At 39.3% G+C, this 12,343-nt stretch overlaps 1 protein-coding gene and 1 long non-coding RNA gene across 3 annotated transcripts in view; one reads left to right on the forward strand and one right to left on the reverse strand.

Annotated features, from left to right (window-relative positions):
- The first annotated feature begins 1,221 nt into the window (after positions 1 to 1,221).
- Positions 1,222 to 3,396, forward strand: LOC114351104 (uncharacterized). Its single transcript, XR_003655758.1, has 2 exons — positions 1,222 to 1,417; positions 2,874 to 3,396. It is a non-coding gene; the product is annotated as an uncharacterized LOC114351104 (long non-coding RNA).
- Positions 3,291 to 12,343, reverse strand: part of mtg (mind the gap) — a 71,734-nt gene continuing 62,681 nt past the window's right edge. The window contains exons 2-9 of one of the 2 annotated variants that reach the window (XM_028302163.1): positions 11,842 to 11,964; positions 10,623 to 10,762; positions 8,872 to 8,973; positions 6,880 to 7,111; positions 6,222 to 6,579; positions 5,558 to 5,732; positions 5,005 to 5,230; positions 3,291 to 4,361 (exon numbers count right to left, since the gene is read on the reverse strand). In XM_028302163.1, coding sequence (XP_028157964.1) covers positions 3,469 to 4,361; positions 5,005 to 5,230; positions 5,558 to 5,732; positions 6,222 to 6,579; positions 6,880 to 7,111; positions 8,872 to 8,973; positions 10,623 to 10,762; positions 11,842 to 11,964 — 2,249 coding nt within the window. In that variant the 3' untranslated portion in view covers positions 3,291 to 3,468. Of the gene's footprint in view, positions 4,362 to 5,004; positions 5,231 to 5,557; positions 5,733 to 6,221; positions 7,112 to 8,871; positions 8,974 to 10,622; positions 10,763 to 11,841; positions 11,965 to 12,343 lie in introns of both variants that reach the window. The other variant, XM_028302162.1, reaches the window with a different exon arrangement.

Raw genomic sequence — 12,343 nt, forward strand, 5'->3', positions numbered from 1 at the left:
AAAAAGTACTAATTCAGTGTCTCAGACTACATAACTCTCCCCAGTGTAAAATAGGTTAGAATCATAATATTAATTTTTAGCGCTAAACTTCAAGTATAATTTAAAACTCCTTTCAGCGCAGAGCAGTAGTTCACCGTTTAGTTTACCTTATTAGTGCATCGTCGAAATCTTTTGTGGACATAGAAAATAGGTTGACTTTCGACAAGTTCATCGGTCACCTCAGGTCTAAGCGTCTACTTGTTGTTTCCAGATACACCCAGAGGCAGCTCTGCTGCTGTCATTACCAGTCAAGACCCGATATCAAGGTGGCTCACCGCCCTCGAACTTTGTAAAAGATGATTTGCCTCTCACTGTACGCCCTGATCGCCTCAGCTACGATCTTGGCGTGCGTGCCCGTCTGCTACAGGCAATTTGAAATGCACAAATTCGTCAAGTGCCTCAAGAAGTAACCCAGCTATGATAATCTGCATGACATGCATGACGGCCCTCATAGCAGCAGGATGTGTTTCCTGTGCCCCCATACTCCTAGACACGTACTGGCCTTTCAAAAAGTGCTGCGATACGAGCAAGCCAGAAAACACCTTATCAACCTGCAAGAGTCCTTGCTGTCCGAAAAAATCAACTGAATAAATTGTTGTCGTCGTGTATGTTTAAGAGGTTTTAATAAATGTTTTATTTCTCAGTTCTTGATGCTTTCACTTTGATAGACACCAAGTCCCATCAAGGTAATAGCTATTTGAAGACGAGTAAGAAACTAATTTAGTAAATTAGTAATAATTAAAGTAAATCAGGACACTTCTAAGATTGCCTTTCGTGTTCTTCTTCAGTAATTTTTGCCTCTAATTAGATTATTTATTTGCAAGGATCTGTTAGAGTACCTTCTTGCTCCTTTCAGTTATTTACCTGCCTACCTTTACTGTTTGTACTTAGAGACTAACCCCTTTTAGGAAATCCCTTACATTGAATATTCATGTGCGTTCCCTTCGAGAGGCCACTGTGGAAAACGAAGGTTNGTACCTATTGTGTTTAGACGTCATAAAAACACGTTAAACTACAATTTTTGGAGGCTGCATAAACTTTCTCCTACCGTGCTTCTACTTTCTGTTCATAAAAGTTTTTTCGTATGTGTAAACTTTTTACTTCGAGGATTATGATGAAGCCAAACCTCTTTTTTCTTCCATAGAGATCTGTCAACTCACTGACATGAACGATGACATAATTTCAAATTTAGAAGAAAGATAAAAATTTTGGTGTGTGTGGATACGTTTCTCAAATTAATTTCTCGCAAAAACAATATGACTGTTAAATTATTGTGGAATTGCGCTAGGATAATCTTGATCTCGGGATTGTCTTTCGGCGTATAGATTAGAGATTGCGCGAAGCACGAAATCTGGACAAATAGGAGTTGAAAGTAAATGTATGTACCAAATGTCATCTTGCTTGTAGATCAAGAATTCTTTAGACGTAAAATTGTTGATTTTCTCCACAACATACGAACCTCAATACAATTTTTTTATGGTTAAGAAATTATTAGTGCAAAACATTGAGTCAGTGGCATTTTCAACTGTGTACAGATAAGCCCTTTCTGTTATTATGTCTTTATTGTGATTATTCGATCAGTTATTGTTTTCCAATTCTACTTCGGTTTTTGTTTCAGAGCCTATGTTCTGCAATTTGCTACTGGGCATAGTCACTGGTGCAGCGTTGTTTATCTGCGTGCCTATTTGCACTTCTAGATTGTTGAAGTCTAAGTGTTTATGCCCATCTACACCGATTTGTCCAGATTGCGGGCTTACTTATTGAACTGTAAGATTCTCGGAATACTCATGTGAAATGTTACATTTAACTGTGAGTGATACATTTTCCAAAACAATCTAAATGACGTATCCAGAATGATTTGCATGAGTTGTTGTTCTGCAGTAGCTTTGTTTTGTGTGATCATTTGCGGACCCGTATTATGTGAGAGAATGATATGCTGTATTAATCAAGGAAAGAAAAAGAAGCGTTGACAAATTGTAAGATTTGTTTTTGGAATTCTTTTAATACAAGATATTAGATACTAGCATTCAGAGTTTCATTTTTGTCAAACTTTACATTCGGGGTCCGTTTTCGTTCATTTAAAGTGTCGATAGAGATAAGGATGATTCCTAAAACGTTAAGTTATCCCAATTACTAATTTGTTAATTTTGAAATATTTTCATTTTACCAGAAGTTTCTGTTGTTGCAGGTGGGAGTTGGTATCTTATGATTTGTATATCACTGCTGAGTCTATTCAGCGCCGCCGCGTTGGTGATTTGTGTGCCATTTTGTGCTCAAACTCTGCTCCAGCGCAAGTGTTCCTGCCCTCCTGTACCTATTTGTCCAGACTGTGGAATCCCTTACTAAACTTTAAGAATTTACAAATTTAATTTTTTTTCTTAAGTTCTAATACATTTTTGAGACGTATTTTTATTTTGTAAACCAAATTTCTTGGCCACATCAAAAATCAAGCATTCTAAAGTTTTTATATCACCATTTGCATCGCATTTTGTATTTCAAAATGATTTGCATGACTTGTGCCACCGCTGTCGCCGCTGTAGGTTTGATTGCTTTAGGCCCTTTGATTTGTGAAAAATGGTTAAAATGTTTGATGAAAAGCAAGAAGTAGGTAATATAAACACTTTACCAATCATTTAAAATTTAATAAATATCGAATCATTACAACTATTAAAGTGCTTTTATTTAACACCTAGCTTAAACTCAAACCCACAAGACTTCGTTGGTTTTTCCCAATTCACTAGGTTAGGGTAAACTTAACTTTTATTTCATTCCAATTTGTTTCAGTAATTAAAAGTTAACTATCTAGTTTTCAGTGATAATTTCTATTGTTTCAGGAGCAGTAAATTGATGATGAACGTATGGTTTACATATCTTTCATCGGGATATTGGGAGCGGCGGCTGTGTTTATCTGCCTGAGCTTGGGCAGGCAGTACCTCTCCGGCAAAGAGGACGACGAGGGTTGCTGCGTCCAACGAACGTGCGGAAAATGATAAGGAACCTTTAACGACCACTGCCAATAAATACGGCAGTAGATTCTTTGGGACAAGTCAAAGAATATTCTAGAAGATGATTTGCATGAGCTTTGCAACTGCCATTACAGCCGCCGGCTTCATCGTCATCGGTCCACTACTCTGCGAGAAATTCCTCCACTGTTTCATGAAGTCCAAAAAGTGACCGTCTAGTTTCGTTATCTAAGGTCAATGGTGATTTATGTAAAATTTCGTGTGATGTAATAAATGAAATTGCTCAAAATTAGGAAACAATTTTTATTTCTACACTAAGACATACACCGTAATATCACTTGACTGATTCCGCTAGTCTAACAATAATAACATTGAGCGCATACGTATCCTATTACGTACGAAATAAATAAGTTAACAAGAGGTTATGACACTTAAATTTAGTTATTGACTAAGAAAAAGTTTCAGGCTATGTTTGGTCTTTGGGAATTTGATAGCTCTCGTGGTTTTGGGGAGTCACTATAGTGACGAGTTCTTTTTTGTATCTATTACTGTAAGGTTTTCCTAGAATAGCTTCATCTAGCTTAGCTATGACTGCTGTTGGAGTTTGGAAGTTGCCGACAAGTCTGGCTGTGGACGTTGGCCTCACAATTTGGATTTTTTCGTTGTTTACATAAGCAACTTCTTTGCTCTCTTTCTCAGCACTTGATCTATAAAATCTTCTGACTGGTGGAGCCTTTTCCGCTTCTCTGAGGAATGCTGAATCAACTTGAAATGGGGTTTCAAGTTCATCTGTTAGTTGGTGTGGTCTTGCTTCAGCAGCAGTGAAAGCTTCTATTGGCTGTATCTCTTGTTTTATAATTTCAACTATTGGGGATTTGCTTGGTTCTATTGGTTTACTGGTTGTAGTAGTAGTGGTAGTGGTGGATGATGTACTAGGGATAGGAGTAGTAGAAGTAGGCGTATTCTTGAGCACCATTCGTCTTCGATGTTTTCTCTCTGATGAGTCGGATGAAGTCGTTTTTCGTCTTTGTCCGGAACTGCTTTGATTTTTAGCGAAATTGATATCAGCGTTGACTGTAATAAGTTTAAATTCTGAGCTTGTATCTTCTTGACTGGACTTGGGTTTTGTGGGATTATTTCTGGTATTATTGGAACCATTGTAGTTCCTTGTTGCTCTATAAACAGGATGATTTTCTGAAGAGTCTGCTTTATGGTTATTCCTTTCATCAATGGTGGGTACAGGAGTGACTACTTGAACACCATCGGATCCTGCATACTGCTCTGCCGGCTTGTCTTGGTTTTCTAAAATAGTGATAGCATCCTTGATGCCTTCAACGTCTTCAGGGTTGGTTGGCTGACCTGCAATGTTAGAAACAAATTTCAAATCAATTATAACTCAATGTTTCAAATTAATAACATCATCAGATGAATTCCTTTGGCTTAATTATTGACTAGGAGAAATATCATTTTATTTTATTTGTTTAACAATGTTTATTAAGTTTTGCCTATTTGGTATTTGTGTGTGATAAAGTTGTGAATAATTTAGGTATAACATACTAGGCTACACTGATTTCTGAAGGATAGGTTTTTAACACTTGTTCTACTAGGTAAATCATGATTTAGAAGACGTTTTATTACTAAGGCAAAAAAGTTTTGATAAAGAAGATTCCATTACATCATCATCACGGCCTAAAGTCCTAAAGTCTCTCTGCTGTACCATCATCACCATCATCATCATTTCAGCCATAGGACGTCCACTGCTGAACATAGGCCTCCCCTAATGCTTTCCACGTTGATCGATTGGTAGCGGCCTGCATCCAGCGCTTCCCTGCTACCTTTACGATGTCGTCGGTCCACCTTGTAGATGGACGTCTCACGCTGCGTTTTTTGGTACGCGGCCTCCATTCCAGAACCTTGCTGCCCCATCGGCCGTCAGTTCTGCGTACTATGCAGTACCATGACCCTCTCTAAATTTACCAGAAGCAAATGAACAATAGCTCACCGTCTTCCATCTCCTTCTTGTACGACGAGAAGAAAGTCAACGCCTTCATGAGCTGGTAGCTCTTGGAAACTGGGATGTTGGTGTCATAAAGCTTGCGGGTATTCTTGCAGTCCACGTAGAACCACCAGTTGCATTTTAGGATGGTCTGGTCGAAGAGTGTCGATTCAGGGCATAGGAAAGACTTCATGACTAGGCCGTCGTCGGTTAGTGCGCAGACGTGGAACACCTGGAAAATAGTTCATTCTTAATTAGAGCTAGTTTAAAAGAATACAGATACACAGAGATAACAGGGTATTTGAAATTTTTGGAAACTTTGCGGCAGAAAGCACCACGATAACCACGTAGGTACTGTTGCAGTAGGTAAGCTTTCAATTAAAATTGAATAACATTCAATCACGTAAGATAATTTCCTAGGATAAACAAGGGATTAAACATATTTTTAAAAATTCAAAAAATAAATTATACTAAAATCATAGCCCATACTTTATAAGCAAAGGTACTAAACCAAACAATTACCTAAATGAATTAACATTTTAAACACTCTTTAACTTACCATACAACCCAGGGTCTCGTCTCCATACAGTCCGGGGAAGTACTTCTGGTCCCCACAGTGGAAGTCAGTATCAGGCAAGTCCACCTTGGACTGGAAGTGGTCGTCGAAATTCTTCTCATAGCCCACCGGGTAGTATTCTCTGGGCGCGTTCATCACTTTGCCCACTGTTGGGTTTCTAGAATGTAAATTGGGATTAGTGTAGTGTAGAACTTTCATAATATCTGTCAAGGAATACTGATTTGTTTTTAAACCTTTTCTTTTTCAAAAAATCTAAACCTATTTATGAATTAAAATCATCAGCAACAGAACACTGATTTACACAAATCCAAATTACTTGTCTCATACTCATGTCGTCCTCAGATATATTTTTTTTATGCTAGACAAGGCAGGTATTTGACCGCAATCGCACCTGGTGTTAAGTGAGATGCAGTCTAAGATGGTACATATCTGCCCTGTAAGTGCCTATTCATTTAGTGACATAGAACGATTATGCAATTAATGGTTGTATTATCAAAGACAAGGGAAACTAGCGCTTGACGGCAGTAATATTACCAGCACAACTATACAATTAAGGTAAATAAAACCTTTGCAAAACTGCACATCGTAGATCTACAAGTATTTGGCTTGTAATTCTTAATGCTTTATTTGAAACTTTTAACAATACCTCTTTGGTTTCTGCGGAGTAGCCACGAGGATCTCTGGCTCCGGCTGCGGCTGGAAGATGAGCGGCTCCTCCGTCGTGGTCGTCGTCGTGGTAGTCGTCGTGGTCGTCGTAGGCATCGGCAGGTTCGCGTACTTGTTCAACAGCTGCTGCTGCCTTAGTGCTATCGCAGCCTCCACTGCTTCCATTGATATGTTCCCTGCTTTCGCTATCTCTACTATCTTCGCATTTATATCATCTTTGTTAAATTTCAACGTCGTGTCATCACCGTAACCAGTGATAGAATTATAATCGTCAATCTTCTTCGTATTGTAAGCCGGATACATGTTCGCCAACTGATGCACTTGCTGAGGAACTGGATCTAGAAAGTTAGAAACAGGATTGGGCTTTTGGAAAGAATTTTGAGGCGGAACGAACTGTGACGGAACGTGTATGGGGTCTTTGAATGTTGGTGCGGGTATGATAGATATAGCTTGTGTGGGCGGAGCGGCAATAGGCATGGGAATGAATGGGTTAATTGTAGTGGGCATTTGGTAGAGCTTGGGCGTGTTCACTATGACGGGGCTCGGTGTTATTCTGATTAGTGGCGCGTATTGTACTGCAGTCATTTGTGAAACCATTTTTGAGACGTGGTTGTGTGATGATTGAGGGTAATTCTCACTTTGGTACGCGAGGCCGGGGCCTTTGGCCTGCGGGACCTGTAGCGGCGTGTAGGTGGTCTTCGTCGATGATATTGGGACGACCTTCAGAGTTTCTTCTTTTGGCGGGAGGGGCTTGAAAGGTGGTACTCCCATGGGCATGGGTTTGGCCATGGTCACAGTTGGACTAGCTCGTGGGTGGTTTGAAGTGTCAGCTGTGCTTTGGACGACGATGGGCTGCATTGTGGTGGAAACCCTTTGGTGTAGAGAGCTGAGCTTATCCATCGCGGCTTGGTTGGGTCGCGCTGCTACCGGCGCCATCGGTCGCATCATTATTCTGTTCTGCTTGCCGCGTTTCTGTAACAGGATAGGTATATCGTTAGCAATTTCCTTCATTATTTCAATGCACGACGAATGTTAGTAGTTCACTAAGCTTGTTCGAACTTTTTTGCCGTTATGGATCCGTTCCACTGAACCAAATATGTTTGGTCTCGAATCGGATCCGGTTGTGTTTCTATAAACAATTTGCAGTTTAATTGGACAATCTCCAGTTGGTCCGATTAAACGCTTAACCGAATAACGGTAGCACACATCCCTTTTTAGAAATAACGGTATTTCATCTCACCTAGTCTAGGTTATTGAATATTAAAGAAAAAGTGTTGTTTCTCGCTTCAAACCTTATACAGAATGGAATCTTGTTTTTCTAATGGTGAATCAAGAAACATAGAATATGGTCAAACTAATAAGCAATTTATTTCTTAGGTACTCAAACTCATCTGCTGTGATTTTATTAATATGAATCATCAAGTTTTTGTCGGATAAGGGATTGCAATAAAATTGCGTTTTCAATCAGTTTACGACTTTGAGACAGCCGCGTAGGTAGATTAGAAAATGGTGTTTATTGCCTGTGACTTGCAATAAATATTTAATATACGATTTCCAGTCCGGACGTTTCAAGTTTTCAACGAGTTTGTCGGGCTATACTTGATATCGAAGATTTGCGAGATTTAGGAAAAATCACTATAATTTGCATAAATGCATAGTTCTATGATCTTTGAGTTTCAGTTAGACAGACTACAATATTAGGCTGTAATGAAACCTGACAGCTTATAACGAATCGCAGTATGTTTCACAAGTGGCTGAACAAGGGGACAAAATTACCATTGACATTATCAGTGATCTCATTGCACCCACATTCAGATAAATAAAAAAACTAGCGTAAACTACATAACAGCTATTGATTTCTGACCTCGCACACAAACGGGTTAAATAGTAGTTTACAACGAATCTTAGTATTATGTATTATTTAACAGAAAAGGATATCTACAATGAGCGTAATTTATCATTATACCTAATCTGCATCTTATTTTACGAGTATGCAAACTTTTGGATTGACTGTCGTAATTTCGTCATAAGTTTCGATGTGCATTTACAAAAATGAGGTGAAGTGCATTCCCTAAATAAACTGCGAGTCCCCGAAGACTACGGATTTAATCGGCCGATAGTTTGGTCAGCTAACTAGGTCTAATTTATAGACGGAATTGGCTGATACCATATGAGAGAGCTGTAAAGTGCGCATTTCCAATAACAGCCTGTGGCCTGATTCACGTATTTTGACAGTCAAAATCTCGCTGACGTTTAGAAGTCGTCCCATTGAAAAACAGTTCTAAATCCGTATTCACAAGGGTCAAATTACTCGATAGGATCGCAACTCAGTGTTTTGTTGTCGTTGAAGTTTTGTTACTCTAATAAGGCTACTGTGTGCCTACCATGAGTTTACGTTAGGTGAGCTCGCTAGCGAATACGTCAAAAAATTCTATGAAGATTTTATTTCTTGAAAGTAGCCACTAGGGGCGCTGCACAATATGTCATACATTTAAATGTCATTTTTTTACGCAGTCGCTAGCGAGCACACCTAACGTAAACTCATGGTAGGCACACTGATCAATCTATCGGCTGACAAAATGCAGTCTGTGGGGTGACCAAGGGTTACTTCAGATTNTTGTGGTGGAAACCCTTTGGTGTAGAGAGCTGAGCTTATCCATCGCGGCTTGGTTGGGTCGCGCTGCTACCGGCGCCATCGGTCGCATCATTATTCTGTTCTGCTTGCCGCGTTTCTGTAACAGGATAGGTATATCGTTAGCAATTTCCTTCATTATTTCAATGCACGACGAATGTTAGTAGTTCACTAAGCTTGTTCGAACTTTTTTGCCGTTATGGATCCGTTCCACTGAACCAAATATGTTTGGTCTCGAATCGGATCCGGTTGTGTTTCTATAAACAATTTGCAGTTTAATTGGACAATCTCCAGTTGGTCCGATTAAACGCTTAACCGAATAACGGTAGCACACATCCCTTTCTAGAAATAACGGTATTTCATCTCACCTAGTCTAGGTTATTGAATATTAAAGAAAAAGTGTTGTTTCTCGCTTCAAACCTTATACAGAATGGAATCTTGTTTTTCTAATGGTGAATCAAGAAACATAGAATATGGTCAAACTAATAAGCAATTTATTTCTTAGGTACTCAAACTCATCTGCTGTGATTTTATTAATATGAATCATCAAGTTTTTGTCGGATAAGGGATTGCAATAAAATTGCGTTTTCAATCAGTTTACGACTTTGAGACAGCCGCGTAGGTAGATTAGAAAATGGTGTTTATTGCCTGTGACTTGCAATAAATATTTAATATACGATTTCCAGTCCGGACGTTTCAAGTTTTCAACGAGTTTGTCGGGCTATACTTGATATCGAAGATTTGCGAGATTTAGGAAAAATCACTATAATTTGCATAAATGCATAGTTCTATGATCTTTGAGTTTCAGTTAGACAGACTACAATATTAGGCTGTAATGAAACCTGACAGCTTATAACGAATCGCAGTATGTTTCACAAGTGGCTGAACAAGGGGACAAAATTACCATTGACATTATCAGTGATCTCATTGCACCCACATTCAGATAAATAAAAAAACTAGCGTAAACTACATAACAGCTATTGATTTCTGACCTCGCACACAAACGGGTTAAATAGTAGTTTACAACGAATCTTAGTATTATGTATTATTTAACAGAAAAGGATATCTACAATGAGCGTAATTTATCATTATACCTAATCTGCATCTTATTTTACGAGTATGCAAACTTTTGGATTGACTGTCGTAATTTCGTCATAAGTTTCGATGTGCATTTACAAAAATGAGGTGAAGTGCATTCCCTAAATAAACTGCGAGTCCCCGAAGACTACGGATTTAATCGGCCGATAGTTTGGTCAGCTAACTAGGTCTAATTTATAGACGGAATTGGCTGATACCATATGAGAGAGCTGTAAAGTGCGCATTTCCAATAACAGCCTGTGGCCTGATTCACGTATTTTGACAGTCAAAATCTCGCTGACGTTTAGAAGTCGTCCCATTGAAAAACAGTTCTAAATCCGTATTCACAAGGGTCAAATTACTCGATAGGATCGCAACTCAGTGTTTTGTTGTCGTTGAAGTTTTGTTACTCTAATAAGGCTACTGTGTGCCTACCATGAGTTTACGTTAGGTGAGCTCGCTAGCGAATACGTCAAAAAATTCTATGAAGATTTTATTTCTTGAAAGTAGCCACTAGGGGCGCTGCACAATATGTCATACATTTAAATGTCATTTTTTTACGCAGTCGCTAGCGAGCACACCTAACGTAAACTCATGGTAGGCACACTGATCAATCTATCGGCTGACAAAATGCAGTCTGTGGGGTGACCAAGGGTTACTTCAGATTCCTACCTCTTGCTTAGCCGCCGGTCGCGGTGACGAGTCGATGATATTTGGTGGCGCTCCATTCCTGACGCTGACAGATCTCCGTCTGCTGGGGTCCAAGTTTGTGAGGGACTGCTCGAAGCCCAGCTCATCACCGAGGCTGAACCCTGGAAGTGATACACAAAAATGTTTTAAAGACATTTCAAGCGCTGGTCTAGTTATTTTGCATAACAATAATCAAACGGGTCTTTAGTCTGCTTAAACTGAAGAGTGGTTCCAGCTGAGAACAATAGGACAACTCCCACTATTGCGGTAGATGTTATAAAGGGTGAAGCGGGACGACATATTAGTAAACATCAACTTGTCCAGCCAGTGATAGTGGAGCCTCTAGTAGAAACCGAACTGTTGCTACTAAAGAAGTATCAGTAGTAGTTCGGTTCTATATTTCAACCGAGCTACTGCTACTAAAAAGTTGCACTTGACTAGTCGACCGAAATAACAACCAGACTACTGTTACTAGAGGGGAGTGTAGAATGTAGACCAAATCCTCCATTTTGCCTCTGTAGGTTTTGTGCTCCCGCTCTGTGGAGTGTGGAGACTATCAGATGAGATGAGATAAACCCAAATACTTTCCCGTTGTGTTAAAAAAATTAGCACCATCTTTAAAGACAATCGTTACCACGCTGTGTGTCATATTAGTAACACGTTAGTGACCACGACATGCATCGTGACTTTGGCCCTACTTGACCAGCAAATGTGACCGGCAGTCGCCTTTCCAACGATTGATGATTGATGACCAGTCCGACCCTGATACTATCCGAACTGACTACTTATTTTGCTAAGTAACCTCTATACTGAACTTTCCAATGCAATTTTATAATTTGGTGAATGTAAATCTATAGAGAAAGTAGCGATAGGTAGTAGCAACTAGGTATATGCATTATTAATTATTACTGGTATTATTTTTGGTTATAAGGAGCAATAGAAAGTTGTAAGTAATTTAAATGAGATCTCATTTTATTTTGTAGTGCTCCAAAAATACGTGAACTTTTAAAAATGAGATCATACTGAAGCTTAAGACGCACTTACCACATTATGGGCTATAATAATACCGATTCATGATACTGGGGGCAACTGGGACATTATTTTTACGAATTCCCAGTTGCCCCCAGTGGGGGCGACGCCGGTGGGGGCGACTGGGAATAACCGTAAATAAAAAAGGTATCGATTACTTGGTAGAACTTACCTAAGCTGGCATGTGCTTTGAGTCCTCCAAGGTTCCGTACCCTGAAGAGGCCAGACTTTTTGAAGGCACAGTTTATTTTGAACCCAAAGTCTGATTCTAGCACGCATGTTGGCTGCGAGAGATCTGGAAAAGAAAAACATTAACTTAATTTAAAGATGTTATTAAATCTATATCTATAAAAGCGAAAGATCACTCATTGACTGACTCACTCATCACGAAATTTCAGAAACTACTAGTGCTAGGAGTCTCAAGTGCATGAGGGTTTCTTTTTACAAGCTTTATATTGACTTCACTTGTTAGTATGTGTGGGACAAATCTTGCAACTGAATTTAAGACCAGTTCTCCTCAACCGATTGAGCTGAAATTTGGTATACTTATGTAAGTACGATGACAATGCAATATTATGGTACCATTGAGCTGGTCTGATGATGGAGTCGGGAGGTGGCCATAGGAACTCCTAAACATTACGGCGGAAACTCATCGAGTTTGGGTTCGTTGGATT

This window comes from Ostrinia furnacalis, unplaced genomic scaffold (assembly GCF_004193835.3).
Source record: "Ostrinia furnacalis isolate ACB-3 unplaced genomic scaffold, ASM419383v2 OfSCF1084, whole genome shotgun sequence".
NCBI lineage: Eukaryota > Metazoa > Arthropoda > Insecta > Lepidoptera > Crambidae > Ostrinia > Ostrinia furnacalis.